The sequence below is a fragment of the Vipera ursinii genome (genome assembly GCF_947247035.1).
Source record: "Vipera ursinii genome assembly, chromosome: 1".
NCBI classification, from domain to species: Eukaryota; Metazoa; Chordata; class Lepidosauria; order Squamata; family Viperidae; genus Vipera; species Vipera ursinii.
The window spans coordinates 305228792-305248657 of NC_139512.1; the positions used below are offsets into that span (position 1 = coordinate 305228792).

The 19866-nt window shown below is 38.6% G+C and overlaps 1 protein-coding gene across 1 annotated transcript in view; it reads right to left on the reverse strand.

The window, feature by feature from the left end:
• CAPN2 (calpain 2) overlaps positions 1-17619 on the reverse strand; it is a 43593-nt gene extending 25974 nt beyond the window's left edge. Inside the window, exons 1-4 of the mRNA XM_083356020.1 lie at positions 17323-17619; positions 11476-11545; positions 2471-2589; positions 1556-1689 (exon numbers count right to left, since the gene is read on the reverse strand). Of these exons, the coding sequence (XP_083212146.1) occupies positions 1556-1689; positions 2471-2589; positions 11476-11545; positions 17323-17559 (560 nt within the window). The 5' untranslated portion in view covers positions 17560-17619. The remainder of the gene's footprint in view (positions 1-1555; positions 1690-2470; positions 2590-11475; positions 11546-17322) is intronic.
• Positions 17620-19866: the final 2247 nt, after the last annotated feature.

A 19866-nucleotide genomic window follows, 5' to 3' on the forward strand; every position in this document is an offset into this window, starting at 1 on the left:
GAAGAAATAGGGGAGACATGATAGCAGTATGCCAGTATTTGAGGGGCTCCACAAAAAAGAGGGGGTCATGTTATTCACCAAAGAGGGAAGGATGAGAAACAATGGTTTGAGAAACTGATCAAGGAGAAAAGCAACCTGGAATTAAGGAGAAACTTCCTGACAGTGAGGACAATTAATCAGTGGAACACCTTGCCTCCAGAAATCGTGGGCATTTCATCACTGGAGATTTTTAAGAAGACACTAGACAAGTTACTTGTCTGAGATGATATAGATTCTGCTGCTTGAGCAGGGGGCTGGACTAGAAGACCTCCAACGTCCCTTCCAGCTCTATTCTATTCACGTGACTCTATCAGAAAGAGTTATTTCTCCCTTAGCCTGTTATCCACCATTATGTCGTATTAAACTATGTATATATAGTTTATGCATATGTAAACTATGTCCTGATGTTATGGGTATGGCTTTATGTTACTCTTGTTTTGGCTCCAAACAAATGTCATGGGTTGTGAAAGTTAGAAATGAATGTTTTATGAGGAATATGGGCAAAGCTTAACTAAAGAAGCTTTCCCCCGAAGTACAATACTGTATGGAATATGGATGCTGAAATCAGTATTTTTTCTACTTGGCATAATATTAATCAATATTAAATCAAAAAGCTGTTCTGTTCAGTGCCTCCAAAATTATGCAGTTTTTTTTTCAAATATCTGTTTTTAAAATTTTCCTCAACATAAGCCCTTTAAAAATATTTCTGAGCTGATAATTATCTTACAAATGATAGAAAAGAGGGAACCATATTTTGGTTCAAATATTAATCCAGAAAATACAAATTAACAGGGAGATAATTCTTCCTTCCTTCCTTCCTTCCTTCCTTCCTTCCTTCCTTCCTCCTTCCTTCCTTCCTTCCTTCCTTTCTTTCTAGCTCACAGAAACGAAGAAGCAAAATGCAAAATAAAATTATCCAACTTAATCCTCTTCCTGCAGGTATTATTTTAAAAAACACCAGAAAAACACATTTTGGAAAAGGATTGCCCCCATAATACATTTAATTTTCTTTTCTCTTTTTCTTTCTTTTATCCAGCCATGATTACCTACCTGTATCTATAAATTAAGGGAAAAGATTAATGGATATTGAATACATTGCTTTTATTACTATCTTAAAAATGTGTTACTAAAATGTACTATCAGTATTATTCATAGGATATTTACAAAATGTTAGTAGGAAAAGCAATAGAAAGTTACCAAAACATTAAAGGTATGGGAGAGGAGAAATTAGAAATACAATTGTGTGTGCAAGGATTATGAACTCTGTTTAGTAGTTCTGTTAGAACAAATTTCTAGCCTTTGAATTCTTTCATTCTAAGTTTGTTCTTTTCAGCCAGGTTCAAGCTACCAGACTTGGGGTTCAAACATGTTAAGTAGTGCTTTCAGAGTCATAAACCTGTCCACAATATCATCCCTTAGCTTTGCATTTCACTTATGGGAAACAAATCTAGTATAAAATAAGAGAAGATTTCTGAAGCTGGCATAAAGCAGCAGAATGTTCTTAATCTTTACTTACTTGGCATAGGCCTTCTCCAGTAGGGCACTCCAGAATTCATTTCTCTCTGCTGAGTGAACAAAAAGTAGTTCTCCATTTTTGGTCGGCAATAGATCATCAACAACAACTTCTGTCCACTCTCCATACTGCCAGAACTGAAAGGAGAAAGAAAACAATTCAATCAAAGCCCAATGACATGAACTACAGCCATGTTTTTCTCGATCAACAATGCTGGTTGGAAATTCTGGAGGCTGGGAAGACTGCTCTGGCAAAGAATATGGTTTTATTCAAGAACAATTGAAATATATAACTATAGAACTGTGGAGCTGGAAAGGACTACAAGCATCATCTAGTTAAGCTGTTCATGAGATGTGGCTGTCCATGCTTTTCTTAAAAAATCCAGACGGAGAACCCACATCATCTCGTAACTATTCTACTGTTGACAGATTTTCCCACATATGATTTCTTTATGCTTGCTGTTCCTATTGTTACCATTTATATGCTAAGATAATGATTTTTGTATCAAATCTAAATCACTTTCATTTATGTTACATTACTCCAAAACTTCAAACCAGTGTTGCTGATCAACACCATGGCACCAGTTCATGTCATTAGCCTTGACTAAATATCTATACATACTTATTTATTATGCTAGTTCTATTTAGGCTACATTTTGCAAAACTCTATATTAATGTATACTTTTCTAACATTTTTTAGAATTTTATCCTCCCCTTTCATTTTGTGTCTTCAACATTTCCCGGAAATTTATATTTCATCAGTATCTGTAAGTGGAGAATTACTTGAAAAGCACTGCTAAGAAAGTGCCATGAAAGCACCATGACCTTCCTGGGGACAAATTATATCTAGAAGGGCCCCTTCTGTTCTTCCAGTAAACTTTGCCCCAGTGAGACAGCAGAAAAGCAGACTCCTTGATACCTGGAAATGGAAGATTCCTGCATAACTGTCTTGGAAACTTTGATTACTGGGAACCACACGAGCCAAAATTTCTTCATTCAAAGTGAGAGAAGCAATGGCTGCTAGAAGCCAACAGTCTCCTGAAAAAAACAAAATAAAATCAAATGCTACTTAAAGGCAGAGAACAAAAATTAACAAATTGGTCCCACTGACCAATTCAGAGCAACCATTTTATTAGGATAAGAAGAAACCAGAATAGAATCTATTGGTTGATTTGCAGATCAACAGGGTGTGACATCAACTGCCCAAATTGTACAGCAGAAATGTACAATCTGGGATGATTCTGAACAGATTTTTGTTCAGAGGGAAAATGAGCCCCATTCAGTTCTGGTAATCAAAACAAAGAATGCTTCAGTTCTACGTCTTTTGCCCTTGGCTCCACTGGTATACATTGGGGTTTCCAGATGACTCTTGTTCTATCAATGCCAGATAAAAACTGCCACTGCTATGCGTGTGAGAACAATCACTATATCCAAAATATGTTCTATCAGGAAAAGCTTCAGAAATATCCCCCAAATTATTGAAAACAGCAGATGCCGCACTCCCACCCACACTCCTAGAATTACCTATCAAGGATTGTGCAGGCAACAACAGTTTCAAAGGGAACCAAGAACCTCATAGCTAAACCAGCAACATTCTAGTTACCCATCCCATTCAAGGCAGTTCTGCTTTCATCTTACACATGCCACTCCTACACATGCGTTCATCTCCCATAAGAATTTTTGGGACTAGACAGTTCACTTTGCCTTCTTCAGCTCAACCAGTCATACATAACAGGCTTCTTTGATTTTATGTTTAATGCAAGCTGATCGTTATGGCAGGCACTGAATGTTGTTGGTTGTGCTTCAGAGGTCGAAACAGTCTGTATCCAGAGATAAATAACTAACAATGTTGATTTGATTTCACAACATTTTCCTTTTGTAAAGATATCTTTAAGAATAAGTAACAATTTTGCCTAGAATAACTAACAATTTTCAAGTTCCAGTTGGGATAGTATTTTGCCTCACACATGGGGCACAGGCAATGAGCAGTGAGTTAAAATGAATATAATATTACTTTGAGATCATAGAATAAATCAAGTCTGTTTTTACACAAGCACAAATGTCCTTATTAAAATTTGGACATGTTATCCAAAGAGCCTGAGAAAGGTGTAAACAGAAAAACTAAATAGAAAAAGAGGGCAATGTAGGAGAAGGACTGGCAGAACCTGGGAGTGGAGTCAAAAGAGGAATTGGCTTAGAATCTCTATGTAGACACAAGCAGACTAAGTCCAACCCCCCTTGAATTCCATTAACTCTTATCTAGTGCCAAAAATAGTGAGTAGATCCCTGTGCATAAAAAGGTAAAGGTAAAGGTTCCCCCACACGTGAGTGCTAGTCGTTTCCAACTCTAGGGGCCGGTGCTCATCTCCGTTTCAAAGCCGAAGAGCCAGCGCTCATCCGAGGATGTCTCCGTGGTCATGTGGCCAGCATGACTAGACGCCAAAGGCGCACGGAACGCTGTTACCTTCCCACCGTAGTGGTCCCTATTTTTCTACTTGCATTTTTACGTGCTTTCGAACTGCTAGGTTGGCAGAAGCTGGGATGAGTAGCAGGCGCTCACTCTGCTATGCGGCACTACTCGGGATTCGACCCGCCAAACTGCCGACCTTCTGATCGACAAGCTCAGCGTCCTAACCCACTGAGCCACCGCATCCCTATTCCCTGTGCATAGACATGAGCAATAAAGCAATTTAATTGGAACTTCATGTACAGTCCTGGTCTTTTATGCCTAACAGATAATCAGCAATAAGATAGATGGATATAATTACAACTTGAATGAGTTCACATTTAGAAGATGTAAAGGGCTAGGCTAGGGGCTGATCATCCTGGAGAAAGTATATCTAAGTGGTTGCTAAGAGTCAACATTGACTTCATGGCACATAATTAATCAGCTGTACTTTAATATAGGTTCTGTCCTCAAAAACAGTTTGTATAAGTTTCATCTCCTTGCTCACATTTGATGATGATGATGTTATTCATTCAGCTGAGTTTGATCCTGGCAATTCTATGGACCTGGTCTCTCCACATCTTCTGATCTTGCACTGTTTCTTTGAGTTTTTATTCTATACTCTGCCTTTTGTCAGCTTTGATAGTGTCCAGCCGTGTTCTATGATGGCCTGGCTTCCTTTTACCACTAACTTTTCCAAACATAATTGCTTTCGCCAGTGAATTCCCCCATATTACATGGCCAAAGTAAATGAGACACAGTTTTGTGATTTTGCCTTCTAGTGTTATGCACCCCAATACTTGCTTGTTAGTCACTGCTCACATTTAGGTGTAGGAAATCAAGACTTGATTCCAGAAACAGGAGGGAACAGTATACCTAAAGAGATATCCTGAATCTATCACCATGGAGAACAGCCACTTAAAACAAAGCTGTGGGGTCAGGGAATTAAATGTCCTCAATTGGATTTACACCTTATTTAGAATCCCAGAACTAGAGATAGTAGCAAGAACAAATGAGGACCAAATGAGAAGCTGCATCACACAATTGTTAGCTGACAAGCTCCAATAGCTGGCTAACTCAAAATCCAAGAAAGATACAGATTTCAGAAAGGTATCTTTAATACTAGCTAGGGATAAAAACAACCTTGATGGTTGTTCAAGATTTGGTAGGTTCCAAGGCAAGCAAGACAATTAAGGCAGAGGCTCTTTGAAATATTTCCTTCCCATTACCTCACCTCCTAAACCCACTGAAATCCTCCTTCATCTGATTCCCAGTCTCTCACAGTAGCAAAAACTTCCTATCGCTTAGCTCTCCTTAAAAAGAGAAATAAGAATCAGCTTGTGTTCTGGCTCAGGATCCTGCTGATTCTCCAGGAACATTTGGAGAATAAGGGAGCTAAATAAATGGCTAAGTTGCCGCCAGTATGTTGTTGGTACAATATTTCTATTTATCCATAGCCTCTTGTGTTCTCATTTGATTTCTTGGCTGGAAACTCTTGATTTGGATTAGCAGAGTTTATCTTAGATGTGCTTCTGCTTTGTCTTCATGTGCCTTGTCTTATGATCAGCTATTCAGTTTCTCTGGCAAGATATAACAGGGAATTTGGTCAAAATGTTCACAGATATTTGGAAATGGGAAATACGTGAATACATTAACTCAATAATATAGATTATTAGTACTATTTATTTATTTGGTTTCTCTTCTGCTGCAAAAATGACATTTGTATCAATATTTTTGGCAAGGTCCATATATTTCTCATATGAAATATGAAAAAAAGATAAAGGTAAATTAACCTAATTTATTTATTTATTATTTTCTTGATGATATTTCTTTGAAAAAGAACTAGGCCTTTTAGTCCATCTACAAGATTCTCATTCCAACCATTATCGTAGCAACAAACACTCTGTAGCAATGGGTTGTATCTCCCAGGCTGCTATAATATCACATGAATCAGTGTGGGTAATCAAAACAACCTTATAGGTTTGGAGAGACAGAGTCCCAGTGAGATTAATCAGTAGCTTTTGAGCTTTTCCAGTGTAGAAGAAGCATCTTCTCACCTACAATTCAGCTTTGTTAAACTCTTCTTGACATTAGAAAAAAAGGTAAAGGTTTCCAGTCATATCCAACTCTAGGGCGAGGTGCTCATCTCTGTTTCTTGGCCAAGGGAGACAGTGTTGTCTGAAGACATCGTCTGTGGTCATGTGACCAGAATGGCTAGACACCAAAGGTGCATGGAATACTATTACCTTCTCACCACAGCAGTACCAATTAATCTACTTGCATTTGCATGCTTTTGAACTGCTAGGTGGGCAGGAGCTGGGGCAGGAATGGGAGCTCACCCCTTCACATGGTGCTCAGGTCTTGAAATTGGACTGTCAGCTTTCCAGTTGCCAATTTCAGCGTCTTTAACTGCTGAGCCATCACGCCTCCTACATTACCACAATCTTGACATTAAAAAGAAAAAGAAAGATTGCCTGTGATAGGATTGGCATAATATTTTCCATTTTTAGTTGTGAGTCAGCAGAGTTCTGGTTCCTCTGGATTAAAGGCCTCCTGAGTCCTCCACTGATATTCCATACCACCAGAGCAAACTGGTGGTCTCTGGTGGTAGACCTTCACTTTCCAAAGAGTTCTCTCTCTTTATCCAGTGGTGGGATTCAGCCAGTTCGCAACACTTTGGCAGAACCTGTAGCTAATTTTTTGTTGCCCAGGCCTAGAATGGACTTCCGGAAGCGGCATCCACACAGAGAAGCAGTTGTTCACATATTTGGATCCCACCACTGTCTGTATCTCTCTCTACCTGCAAAGAGGAACGTCTCAAAACCTTAGTCTCCTCCCACTTTGCCTCCCATAGGATTGCTATCTTAAAGCCCAATCCTACCTGGGGGAGAACATTGAAGCCTAAACAAGTATGCTATCTGGGTACAGTGGGGCTGTAATAGCTGCCAATATTTTATCATGATATTATATGAGGAAACCAGGTATTTCCAGATCCAAACACTTTTTTATACAATGTGTTCAGTAAAATAGTTACTATTAATGATCTTTTACCACATTTATGGCTCACAGTAACTTTGTAGCACAAGCCAAATCAATTTTATAATTTCCACATGAAAGATTTCACAAATTTCTTGCCAAGTAGGATTCATACAGCTTGGATTTAAAGAATTCTCTCTGGGTATTCATTAGTATACTTGAGGAGTGTTTTGTCTTAAAGCTCTAATATAGCTAAATAAATGTCTATGTTATTGGTGCATAGTTGCATATAATCATGAAGTTTAGTTCATTGGATATAATGAATCACTGAAGCAAAAGGAAGGAAATTAATGATGTCTTCATAGAAAAAACATGTTTAATATTTATACATTTTCCCAAAGATGTTGCCATGGTATTACAGCAATGACCTTTAAACAGTTTCCCTCTAAGTGGGAGGGGGCAGATGTATCCTACGTTAAAAAGCATATTTGCATAAGAAAAAGAAATATTTTTCTATAATGATGTCATTCCACCATACTGTGAAGATTCTTTGTTTTATTCACTAAAACTGTCTGTAGAGGGAGCAGGATTTTTGGAGCGGGGAACAACTTGATAGCATCATGACAGTATGCAGTGAACACATTTGTTTCTTTCCCTCTCTTTCTTTTTCTGCTATAACCTTTGAAATTGAACAGGTTGAAGCAGTAAAAAACTTTCTAAACTGCCTCTGCTGATTTATCTACTTTCATGGTTTAGTCTCCCATTGCCAAAATGTCTGGCACTGTCCTTAATGTTAGTATATACCTTCTCCATCTTACTTAAAAGCATCACTTAAAGCTTTTATTGACCAAAACCATGATGGGCAGTCTCTTTCTCTCAGCCTAACATACCTCATTATTTAAAAATTCAAATTTAATAAACAATAAATAAATATTATGGAATGCCACAGAAGTGCATGTAGCTAAACTAACGAAATGTTTTAAAATGGATGCTTGACAGAATAACAAAATGAAAGAGACTGTGGATAAGGTGAAATCATGTACAAGAATTATTACTTCAAAAATGATAAAATCATAGAGTTAAATCTCTGAGTTATCTCAGAGAACATGCCGTCCAACCTCTTGAGCACTACAGGATCTATTAGAACATCTCTGACAGATGAATTGGTTTGAAGACTGTTAGAGAAGTTATCACGGATTGCAGTAACTGTCAGATGAACTGTATGATGTAATGAGAAGTATGTATCTGAAAACTGATATAGCAAATCCCAAAATACTGGTATTTGACAGGGGAAATGGAGTGAATGATTGCAAATTATATATAAATGGTAAAAAATGCAGTAAATAGAACAATTTGTGCACAATATATAAATGCTGAGAGACAGGTAGTAAGTACTATATGGTCTGTTGCCAGGACTGACTGCTAGAAGAAGCAAAAATGGCTGTGTATAAGAGCATGCTTCTGTCTACTTTGTTATATGGGACAAGTGAAGGGCATATCAGGACAAGTCTAAATGTAAATTCAGATATAAATAAAAGTGAAAATGAGCTAAAGCATATGTGGTAAATCAGGAAGAAATCACGACAAGAATGAATGTGTGCTGAATGAATGTGGACTGAGTAAAAAAAATGATCAGTACAAAAGAAGTACATTGGAACTGTTTCATTATACACAGAATAAATGAGGATTGAATTGTAAAACAAACATAAGAAGAGTGAATTGGTAGAGAGAAAGGGGAAGACCAAAGAGCTCATGGTTGGATGGTGAAGATGCAATCTTGACAAAGAAAGAAGTAAGAAGTTAAAAGAATAAAAGGCAACGTATGAAGTGGTATATGATTGTGGTAGAAACAAGGACTAATTTGCAAAAATTCACGGAGAGGAATTGTGAATGTATTGTTATAAACTAGGCTTCAGCTATGTTTCTTTTTCTTTTACATATCTCATACTTTTAATTTCTTTGCCTCAGTATTCCTTATTCCTTTTCTGCACTTGCATAGCATAGCTAGTTCTTGAAAGGAAATGTCTGAACAATTACCATTTTTAGAAAACAAGTTTGGGCAGAATTGTGGTTCACATCACAATTCCCACTGGTCAAAGTAACCAAAGGACTAGAAAGTGATTATCAAGCCTTCCATCCCCTTATTTAAGATGTCTGAAATCTGGAACTGTCTTAATGTACTGGAACTATAACTTCCAAGATTCCCAACCAGTATAACTAGTGGCCAAGATGGCAGACACTTCTTACCATTGTTTGGTAGCAATGTGGGAGTGCAACACTGGATTTCTCTGTGAGCCACTATTCAACTTCTATAGACTTTTCTAGAAAGAGAAATTCTACTGGTTCAATTTAAAAGTGTATGGATAGGGATCCTGCGGTTACTGAATACTAACTGGCCAATGTAAAGAACACTGGTAATTGTAGATCAATATTTGGAGGTCACTGTTGGAATTCATGAGTACCTTTTGTCAGAGTTGAGTTTATGGATTCAAAATGGCCAATTTTATTTTTCCATGGTCTTTCTGATTCTACAAATTGAGACTGTGCGTGTTTATTTCTGCAACATAATAAAGTGCTTCATATCCAGCATCCCTATATAATAGCTAAGCACCTGGGGTCTTGAAAACAGAATTGATCTTCATACTTTCCACTTGTAGGAGTACAGCCAGTTAAATGATGTTATTCAAAAATCAAAAGGAATCTGATAGCACCTTTTCAGAATAACTGTTTTATTAAAGGTACAATCTTTTGTGAACCGCAGCTCACTTCATCAGATGACTCACAAGTGGCAGAACTGCAAACTTGGGAAACTTGACTGGAACAGAAGGAAGCTAGTGAATTTCCACACTTCAACAAGAAGCTATTGAGATGATGGATCTTTAAGGAATTTCTTAATTTATAAATTAACTAAAAGCAGATTTAAAATCATTATTACTTTTTAATTCTAACATATGGAAATATATACTGAAATGCCTATAATTTTCATGGGTTCTAAGACAGAGAATCCTTATGTTACATTTCTTAAGTAAACATAGCTATCTTACATGTGAACAGGTAAAACAATTATATCTCATAATGTTTATAAGACAAATCTTATCTTAACTAAACACATTGCAGTCTACAGAAGCCAAATTAAGTCATTTTAATATTGGTAATCACCAACAACTCTAACTCTATCTATTCAAGCAAATGCAAGGAGCGAGAATATATTGGATAACATGATTTTTATATGCTCAGTTAAACTAAAATGAAATGGGTAGTTTGCGGACCAGCTTTTGGAAGTCCAGCTACATTTGTTAAAACTATCTCTCTCTCTAAAAAAAAAGGGAAAACAAGCAACAATCATCCCTGAAGCTGGCTTAACTGAATTTTCCCCATTCACAAATATTACTCTCAGCAACTGCCCTGTGGGAAGATCTTTATTTTTTAAAAAAAAATATGTTTTATTGCCCTGTGGGAAGATCTTTAATTGTAGATTAAGTATTATGCAGATGTTATGCATAAATACATACCCGTCAAACTATTCATTTGCATGGTAAATAATGTTATGCAAAGTATGGAAAAATAGAAAAAGTAGCAAGCAAAATAAATTAAAGACAGGAGATAAGAGGTAAGAGAAAGAAATCTAAGTGTGGTTTCCAACTTCTAGCATGTTCATATAAAGATTTATAAATTGCCTTTTGTCTTTTTAAATTCTCATCTCTATTTCTAATTATCATACATAAGAGATGATTGTATATATTACAAATCTTTCCAAATAATTAACATAAGACAGAAACTACTTTTAGTATGACTAAATGCTTCTCATCCTTCAAAAACAAAGAAGTTGTAAGGACCTGCCCCAGCTGGCCCTCTCAGGAAAGTGACTCTTGACACCATGTGGTTAATCAAAAGAACTTTTACTGAGAAACAGTGGTTGCAGTAAAGTCAAGCGGAATCTAACATTCCCGCGGAAAGCACCAAGCTATTCTTCCCACTTTGAAACCCAATCCCGCTAATTGCTCTACAGTGCCGCAGGGTTGTTTTGAGAACTCTGAGGTACAGGAGAGATAATGAGTCATCCTTAGGGCACAGTGGCCTTGGAGTCAGGCTGGAACCAGCAGGGAGGGAGTCCGTTCCATCTCTAAAGACAATCCCCCTCCCTAATTCCCATGCTGTTACAGCAGAAGCAAAAGCATGCAAAGAATGCTCCCCCAGCGCCTCCTCCTCCCCCCTCCCCCAGAATGGCAGGCCACCCTGAAAATAGGGGCCCTGAGAGAAGTTAAGGAATTCTTTAATTCCAAGAATTGAGCTATAACAGAACCCTCCAATTTCAGCTGTCTGTTCACCATCAACAACAATACAATATACAAGATAAGATATGCATTAAAAGCCGTGAAGAACGTGGATTGCATGCAGCCCAGAAAAGAACACATCAGTTTCTGAAAGGGCATTTTCAGCAATGTAGACATAATGTTAAGGATGCTTCAAGAAGAAAGTAAACCATATGAATCATACCTTACCTAAAGCCCCTTGGCAGATATCAGTCCGGGTGGCACCTCCAATAATAAACTGAGGTTTGGAACACAATTCCTGGGAAAATAAAGAATAAAACAAAACTTTTAGAGTTATTGTTTTAAGGATATGATTAATATTTAGATGGAGGATTTCTTCTGGGAATTGCAGGGTTGTTGCTAGACTGGAGAGTTGAAAAAACATCTCAAAGAAGGCATAATTTCCATAACATGGTCAATAATCTTATCTGGATCTAGTCACCAGAAGTCAGTCTTCAACTGAAAGGTGAGTTTGTGTTTTATTTATAGACCCCCTGAGCTGTGGAATCAATGTCTATGAGATGCTGAGATTATATTTCTCAACATAAATCATAAATGTTTCAATCAGATTACTTAGCTAAATCTCACAGAAGACAAAGTACTCTGTTTAAACAAATGAAATTGAACAGCAAGTGAAGCTCTTCATACCACTGAGATAAACATAATTCACTTTTATTTCCAATGTTTAGGGTATGACTGCCATTGTTTATATAACCTAAGCAGGACCATTCAAGCATTACCCAAAAGCATTATCATCATTCACTGCATAGTCAGTTAAATTTAGACTAGATTTGACGTTTTTATCCACCTATAAAGTCCTTCACAATGACCTGGAATAGGGAGATGTTGTTGTCTGATGGTATTAAACATATAATTTAATATAGTTCTCCATGGAACTACATCTATATGGAGGAAAGCTCTTTAACATCTTCATAAACAATTTAAATGAGAGGATAGAAGGGGAACTCATTAAATTTGCAGATGACACCAAGCTAGGGGGAATAACCAACACTTTAGAACATGGGTGTCAAACTCGCCACATCACGTGATGTGTCACGATATACCACGACTCTTTTTGCATTGCCGGCAATGGGGTGGGCACGGCTTCGGTATGATGCATCCGGCCCACGGGCTGCCAGTTTGATACCCCTGCTTTAGAAGATAGGGTCAAAATCCAGAAGGCCCTATCCAACAAAATGCAATTCAGTGATGAGGAAAGTAAAATTTTACACAGGTAAAGAAAAACCATAGGGATAGAATAGAGGATGCCTGGCTCAACACCAATAATTGTGAGAAGGATCTTAAGAGTCCTAGTGGACAACAACTTAAGCATGAGCCAGCAGTGCGCTGCAGCTGCCAAAAGACCCAATGCAGACCTAGGTTGCATCAACAGAGGGATAATATCATCATGTGAACTGTTAGTACCATGTTGTACTGCACTGGTAAGACACTTGGAATACTGTGTCCAGTTTTGACCACAATACAAAAAAGATGTTGAGACTCTAGAAACTGCAGAGAAGAGAAACAAAGACAATTAGGGATTGGAGGCTAAAACATATGTTGAATGGTTGCAGGAACTGGCCATGTCTAGTCTAATGAAGAGAAGGACTAGGAATGACTTGATAGCAGTCTTCCAATATTTGGGGATTTGTCACAGAGAAGAGGGGTTGATCTATTCTCCAAAACACTTCAGGGCAGGACAAGAAGTAATGGATGCAAACTTATCAAAGAAAGACCCAACCTAGAACTAAGGAGAAATTACCTAACAGTGAAAACAATTAATCAATGGAACCACTTGCTTCCAGAGATTGTGGGAACTCTGTCACTGGAGGTTTTTAAGAAGACATTGGACAGCCATTTGTCTGGAGTAGCATAGAGTCTCCAGGAGGTTGGACTAGAAGACCTCCAAGGTCCCTTCTAACTCTATTACACTGTTATTGTATCATTACAGGATGCAAGCTGTTCCAAGTAAAGCTGCCCTTTGTAACTGACTGGTGGTGATATTGTCAGTGTTGATGGTGTTCAAGTGGTGCTCTAGTTATTTTGGGATTTGGGGTTCAAGGTACTTATCACTAATAATAATATCTTTGCTTTGTTTTGACACAGTTATTCTATTTCTATTTGCAGGTCTTTGTATTTTATGATTCCCCCCCCCCAGTTCTCTTCTATTCCGCTGTCTCTAGGTACTTCTGTCTGTCTGTTTGAATTCTAAAGTCCCAGAGCATTCTGGCTTCTTTATTTTCAATTACTTTGTCTATTTTATGGTTCCACCAGTTCTTGCTTGCAGGCAAATAGCATTTCGTGCAGATCTTCCAATGCACCATTGTTGGTATTTTGTCATGCCAGTTTATAATCAGTCTGTGCAATCTTTTTTGAGCAAGTAAGTAGGTGGTCCATTGTTTCTTCAGCTTCTTTGCAGAGGCAGTATTTGCTGTCTATTGTTGTCTTCTCAGTTCTGGCTTTGCATAAATGTGTTCTTAAGGCTTGGTTTTGTGATACCCAGAATTAGCCCCTCTGACTGAAATTGGAGATTATGCCTATAGTGAGCAATTCAAGCTTCATATCTGCTCCTTGTTTTGGCTATAGCTGTTATTTGCTGCTTTATTATTTCCAGTGCTTCTTTAATCTTCCTTGTTTCTAGGCGATATTTCTTAATCCACTATTCTTTTGGTTTTCTTTTCTTCAGCTTCTTTTTTTCCAACTGTTTTAGCTTGCTTGTATCTGATCTGAGGGACGCGGTGGCTCAGTGGGTTAGGACGCTGAGCTTGTCGATCAGAAGGTCAGCAGTTTGGTGGGTTGAATCCCGAGTGCCACGTAGCAGAGTGAGCGCCTGTTACTCGTCCCAGCTTCTGCCAACCTAGCAGTTCGAAAGCACGTAAAAATGCAAGTAGAAAAATAGGGACCACTCCAGTGGGAAGGTAACAGCGTTCCGTGCGCCTTTGGCGTCTAGTCATGCCGGCCACATGACCACGGAGACGTCCTCGGACAAGCGCTGGCTCTTCGGCTTTGAAACGGAGATGAGCACCGGCCCCTAGTCGGAAACGACTAGCACACATGTGTGGGAGAACCTTTACCTTAACCTTTACCTTTACCTTATCTGATCTTAGCATGCGGATCTTATTTTCCAGCCTGATCTTCCATTTTGGTGGTGCACTGTTTGGCTTTTTTCCTTTGTTTGTTGATTTTGTATTCCAGTTATTCTGTTTTAACTGCCAAATTAAAAAGATGCACCTTATGCTCCTTTTCTAAAAAGAACCAAGACATAGAGACCATTGGCAATTGTGCACACAGGTAGTCCTCAACTAACAGCCACAACTGAGCCCAAACTTTCTGCTGTTATCTGAGACATTTGTTAAGGGAATTTTGCCCCATTTTTTACTTTTCTTGCTACAGTTGTTAAATGAATCACTGCAGTTGTTAGTTATACGGTTGTTAAAGTAAATCCAGCTTCCCCATTGACTTTGCTTGTCAGGTCATAAAAGTGATCATATAACCCTGGGACACAAACATCCTACCGTAAATATGAACCAGTTGCCAAGCATCTGAATTTTGATCATGTGGCCATGGAGATGCTGCAATGTTGTAAGTATGAAAATGGTCATAAGTCAATTTTTTACAGTGCTGTTGTATCTTTGAACAGACACTAAATGAAGTGCTGTAAATTGCACTAGTTTGGAAGTGACATACATTGCTATGTTTTTCTAGAAGAGGCTTTGGCTAATGTCAATGTTCTCAGATGAGTCTCTTCTGCAGATACGACAGGTTTGTAACAAGAGAGAGCTAGAATATTTAAATGTTTGGGTAATTAAAACCAGTATCTTGAGATCCCAAAGTTCTTGGAAGGGAGCATGGACAGGCACGGTTCAATTTTAATTTTATTATTGCTTTAACATAATCTGTGTAGTTTTCTTCTCATTTTGCTGGCTCTTAGAAAACCACATTCTTCTGGATTAACTGATATTTGAACACCTTATAAACTGATGTAAAACCTGCAGCAAACTTTGTACCGACTCTTGTAAATCCAGCTCTTTGAATAAATAGCTTGTGTTTTCTTCAACTGTCCTTTCATCCTCAAAGAGTGAATTGAGTGGGATCTGGAGTTATGGCTGGCATCCACTCAGGAATGTTTATAAAATGTAGGTCTGTGTATATGTAGTTGCATATACCAACATGTTTGCATGTATCCCTGGCAATGGGAAACATACTGAGATTTCTAAACCAAATATTCCATTTATATCAAAAAGACTTCTGTCACAAAGGAAACAAGCCCCTTCTGCTTGGTAACTAAAGGATGCAAATATGCAATCAGCTGCTTCTACAAAGTAAACTGATGTAAAGTTAACTGATGTCAGAAGATGCATCAATGAATTTATCTAAAGGAGATTAAGAAATCAAGGTTGGTGAAAAAGAGCAGGCAAGGAAACGAAGAAGTGCAGTGAAGTGCAGCCTGTCAAATATTTTTGGACTATTGTTCTTATAACTACAATGTGTAAATGGAATATGATGAGTTTCATATTTATGATAAATAAAAGAAAGAAGTAGAATGTGAAACATCAGGACAGAACATCAGGATGCACTCTTAAGTGTGTTGGACTACCCACTTAATTTGAATGAGCATTTGAATGAGCATCGGATCTATAGTAATTCCAGTCCAACACATCTGGAGAGCACCACATTAAGCAATGATGACATATCTTTGCTCCTGAAGGCCCAAGAAGGAATAGGTGACAGCATGAATGTAGGGTGAAATCTAATGTACGAGGAGTACAATCTCTGAATTGTAAAATATGGAAGACGGAATGCTTGAAACCATTCAGTAAAGGCACAGACACTCTTAATATAGGCATATTTATTCCCAAGGTGATTTCACCATGAAAAAAAATATTAATGACAGTATCCGTGTGCTGGTAAATATGGCATGCAAATCGTTCTTCCCCAATCTAGTATTCTCCAGATCTCAGATTCTCATAATTCTCTCTCAGCATAGTCTCTAATAAAATTTGGGAATGGCTTAGCCTTACACAAAGTCCACTATAAACAGGACTTTGAGTTTTAGTTTTACATCGTTTTTTCAGATAATACAATAAAGGTCTGTTGGTTTCTTGCTGAAGGCATTAGAAATGTTTCTGTGCGGAAGGGCATTGAGGCAGACTGAGTCATACTGAAAGAATTTTGTAAGAGGAGAGTTGTATTTGTCTATGCTGGCAAAAACAAAATATATCAACAATCTATAATAAATAGCACTTTTTCCTAACACATTTTATTAAAAGCATATGCCTTTTTTAAAAAAAAATGATTAGTTGAAAAAATACTGGAAAGATAGTTTTAACTCTAGAACATCCAAGAAACAACTGGATATCCTTCCTTACAATTTACCTAAAACCTGAATAATCATCATCCCACATTCCAAATAATCTGCAATATAATACCAATCCTACATCAGCAGGAGTAGGCGGTGGGGCGACTGAAAAGCACAAAACGTTTAGCAGACTCCTCAACCTTCCGAATCCATGACATATATTACTTGCTCGTTTTGATGGCATTTTAAACTCTTTGTAGAATTACTTGTAAGCCTCTCAAAGAGATTGACTATTGGGCACCAAATAAATATTGTTAATAAATAAAAAAGTGGTGTCGAATTTGCCAGGGCAGTCTTGGCTGATGGGGTTGTTTTTTTTTTTTTTTTTGGTTGGGTTTCCTTCTATCTAACCGGCGGAAGCATTGAAGCCAACGCAGATATTGGAGCACAACTCGACCCCGACCCGATCTGCAAGGCGTCAGTGGTGACCTTCGACACACCCTCGCGCACGCGTTCGGGGATCTGGATGAAAGAAACAGAAAGGTTTCTTCCCAGTAATTAACCACCCATTGCCGTTCAGGCCCCTTGGTCGTTCTCCTTTCCTCCCGAACAGGAGAGAAACGCGACATTAAAATGGTACTGGGCTTCCTTTCCTTTCCTCCCCTCCCCCTTCTCCGGGGGACTCCCTCCTCCCTCCCTCCCTCCCTCCCGCCAGCATCTGCGAGATGGTCGCCTACCGTCGGCCTCTTCCAGACGATGCCTTTTGTTTTGTACGAGTTTGGCCCTAGTTCTTTGTAGCCCAGAGAAGCCGCTGCGGCGGGGAAAGAGGGGTCTTGAAAGAGCTTGCCCGCCTCGAGGCACTCGTCCCTCAGCGTGTGAAAGTCCTGGTTCAAGTATTTCACGGCTTTGGAGTTGGAGCCCAGCCCTTGCGCGACCTGCCTGTCTTTGGCTAATTTAGCGGCAATCCCAGCCATGGTGCCGCTTCCCCGCTCAGCTCTCCTCCCGCCTTCCTCTCTGCAAGGAAGCCCCGGCCAGCCGACGGGATTCAGAGCCAAGCTGGCCGAGGGTGATTCATTTCCCGGAGAGGAAAATAACAGCGTCTCTGTACCCTGGGTGTGGCTGGTCCGGCCTTCACGGGACCAGGCTGGAGAAAAGGGGCCGCGAGCCTCCTCCTGCGGCTCCTTACGAGCTCACTGGACGAGGGAGATTGGTGCGCCTGCATTTTTTAAGAATATCAACATACGATTGGGATCGAAGGTTAACCCAATATCTCTCTGTTTTCTAAGGTGGAAAAGCGCCCACAACCCCGTCCTCCTGGGATTTTACACATAAGGGGAGAGAACATTCAGGTCCTTCCCGTATCTGTCTGTCTGTCTGTCTGTCTGTCTGTCTATCTGTCTATCTATCTATCTATCTATCTATCTATCTATCTATCTATCTATCTATCTATCTATCTATCTATCTATCTATCTATCTATCTATATGACCTCCAAGGTCCCTTCCAACTATTATTATTATTATTATTATTATTATTATTATTATTATTATTATTATTATTATTATTATTAATCTATTCCACTCAAAATGACTGGGCAGCATACAAATAAAGCCAATTTCACAAATGATTTATTCTTCAGTATCCTGCTCTGCATAAAGTTTGCATGGTATTAAAGCAACCTTTTAAAGACCACAGCTGCAAAAATCAGTAGCAGCTGTAATAATGGCAATAAAAATATAATAAGGCAATAGAAAATGGAAATACTGGTAGAAGTTATAAAAATGCTAAAAATGAAACCAAAAATCCTGAGAAAATAAGAACTTGTTCTCAAAGTACTATTGTATAAAACTATAAATGGTTCAGTTACTCTATGGGGCAGGAGTACCATCCCTGAAAATGCCCCTTTTCCTGCCTTGCACCACTCTTTTAGAAGCTCCTTTTCCGTTACAGATACACTGTTCAACCTCTGATCGCTTGCTTCTGAAATCACTGCTATGAGATCCTGTGCATTTCAACTCAGATGTAAGTCTTGGCTTGTGTTGGTACAACATGATTATCCTTTAAAAGCTTGGTTTTCAGACTTAAAAATAATGTTCTAGTTTGGAGAACATCCTGAAGTAAAAAGTAAACCACATCAGCTGGATTCGCTCAACACGCTAGGCTAAAAAGTGATTGGGTTGTTTGTGGTTCAGTTGTGCAGTGTCTATTGCAGTTGATGTTGAAGAAAATTTGTCAAAAGTTGAAAAATGAGGAAGAGGACAGTCAGTGGTAAAATGATAGATTCAATTACAAGTTAGATGAACGCACCACTGGGAGACCTAAAAGACTGCGGAGAGATCATTCTGGAGAGAAAGTATTCATAGGGTCACTAAGCTGACACCAAATTTGATGTCAATTTTGATGTCACAGTGTAGTATGGAGTGTCTATAAAATTGTAACCTAGCCAAAGGCTAAGCCTCCCATCCTACTAAATGATACATAAAGATGCCTCACTGCCTTTAGAGGGCACATTTTCATTACACAAACATTTGCGTGATATCACCTTTGTCTCCTTCCCAGACAACTACAGAGGCTGCCTGATTGGGCATTATTACACAGTCTTATACATGCAGGTTTAATGCTTTTTCTGGAAGAATTTAGACTTATTTTAAAAAAGCATATTTAATACTTGTTTGAAAGACTGCTATATCTATATATTTTAAAAGTACTGATGTTCTGGTATAGAGACGGCTGCAGAGAATTTTTTTAAAAAATCAACAGACCTTAAAGAAGCAGGGCTTTGATCATATGGTCATAAGTACCAGTTTTGACTTCTTTGATATCTGCAGATTCCCTTTCTTTGCTTGATTTAGACCAGAAAAGAGAACTATAAGCAATGTTCACTGCTACCAACAGGGTGGCTTTGTGTGGCCATTCTTTTTACCATTTTTATACCTGGAGGGAGCCACTTTGTCTATTCAGCTTCTACTTTGTGTAATCTCTGGGCTAGTGAGATCTGTTCGCTATAGCCACCTACTGTCAGCACTGAATTCTTCTGGGCAAGATTTTGGAATATATAGAACTTTTTTTGGGGGGGGGTCTTGTTTACGCAGTGTACAGGGAGTGCAGAATTATTAGGCAAATGAGTATTTTGACCACATCATCCTCTTTATGCATGTTGTCTTACTCCAAGCTGTATAGGCTCGAAAGCCTACTACCAATTAAGCATATTAGGTGATGTGCATCTCTGTAATGAGAAGGGGTGTGGTCTAATGACATCAACACCCTGTATCAGGTGTGCATA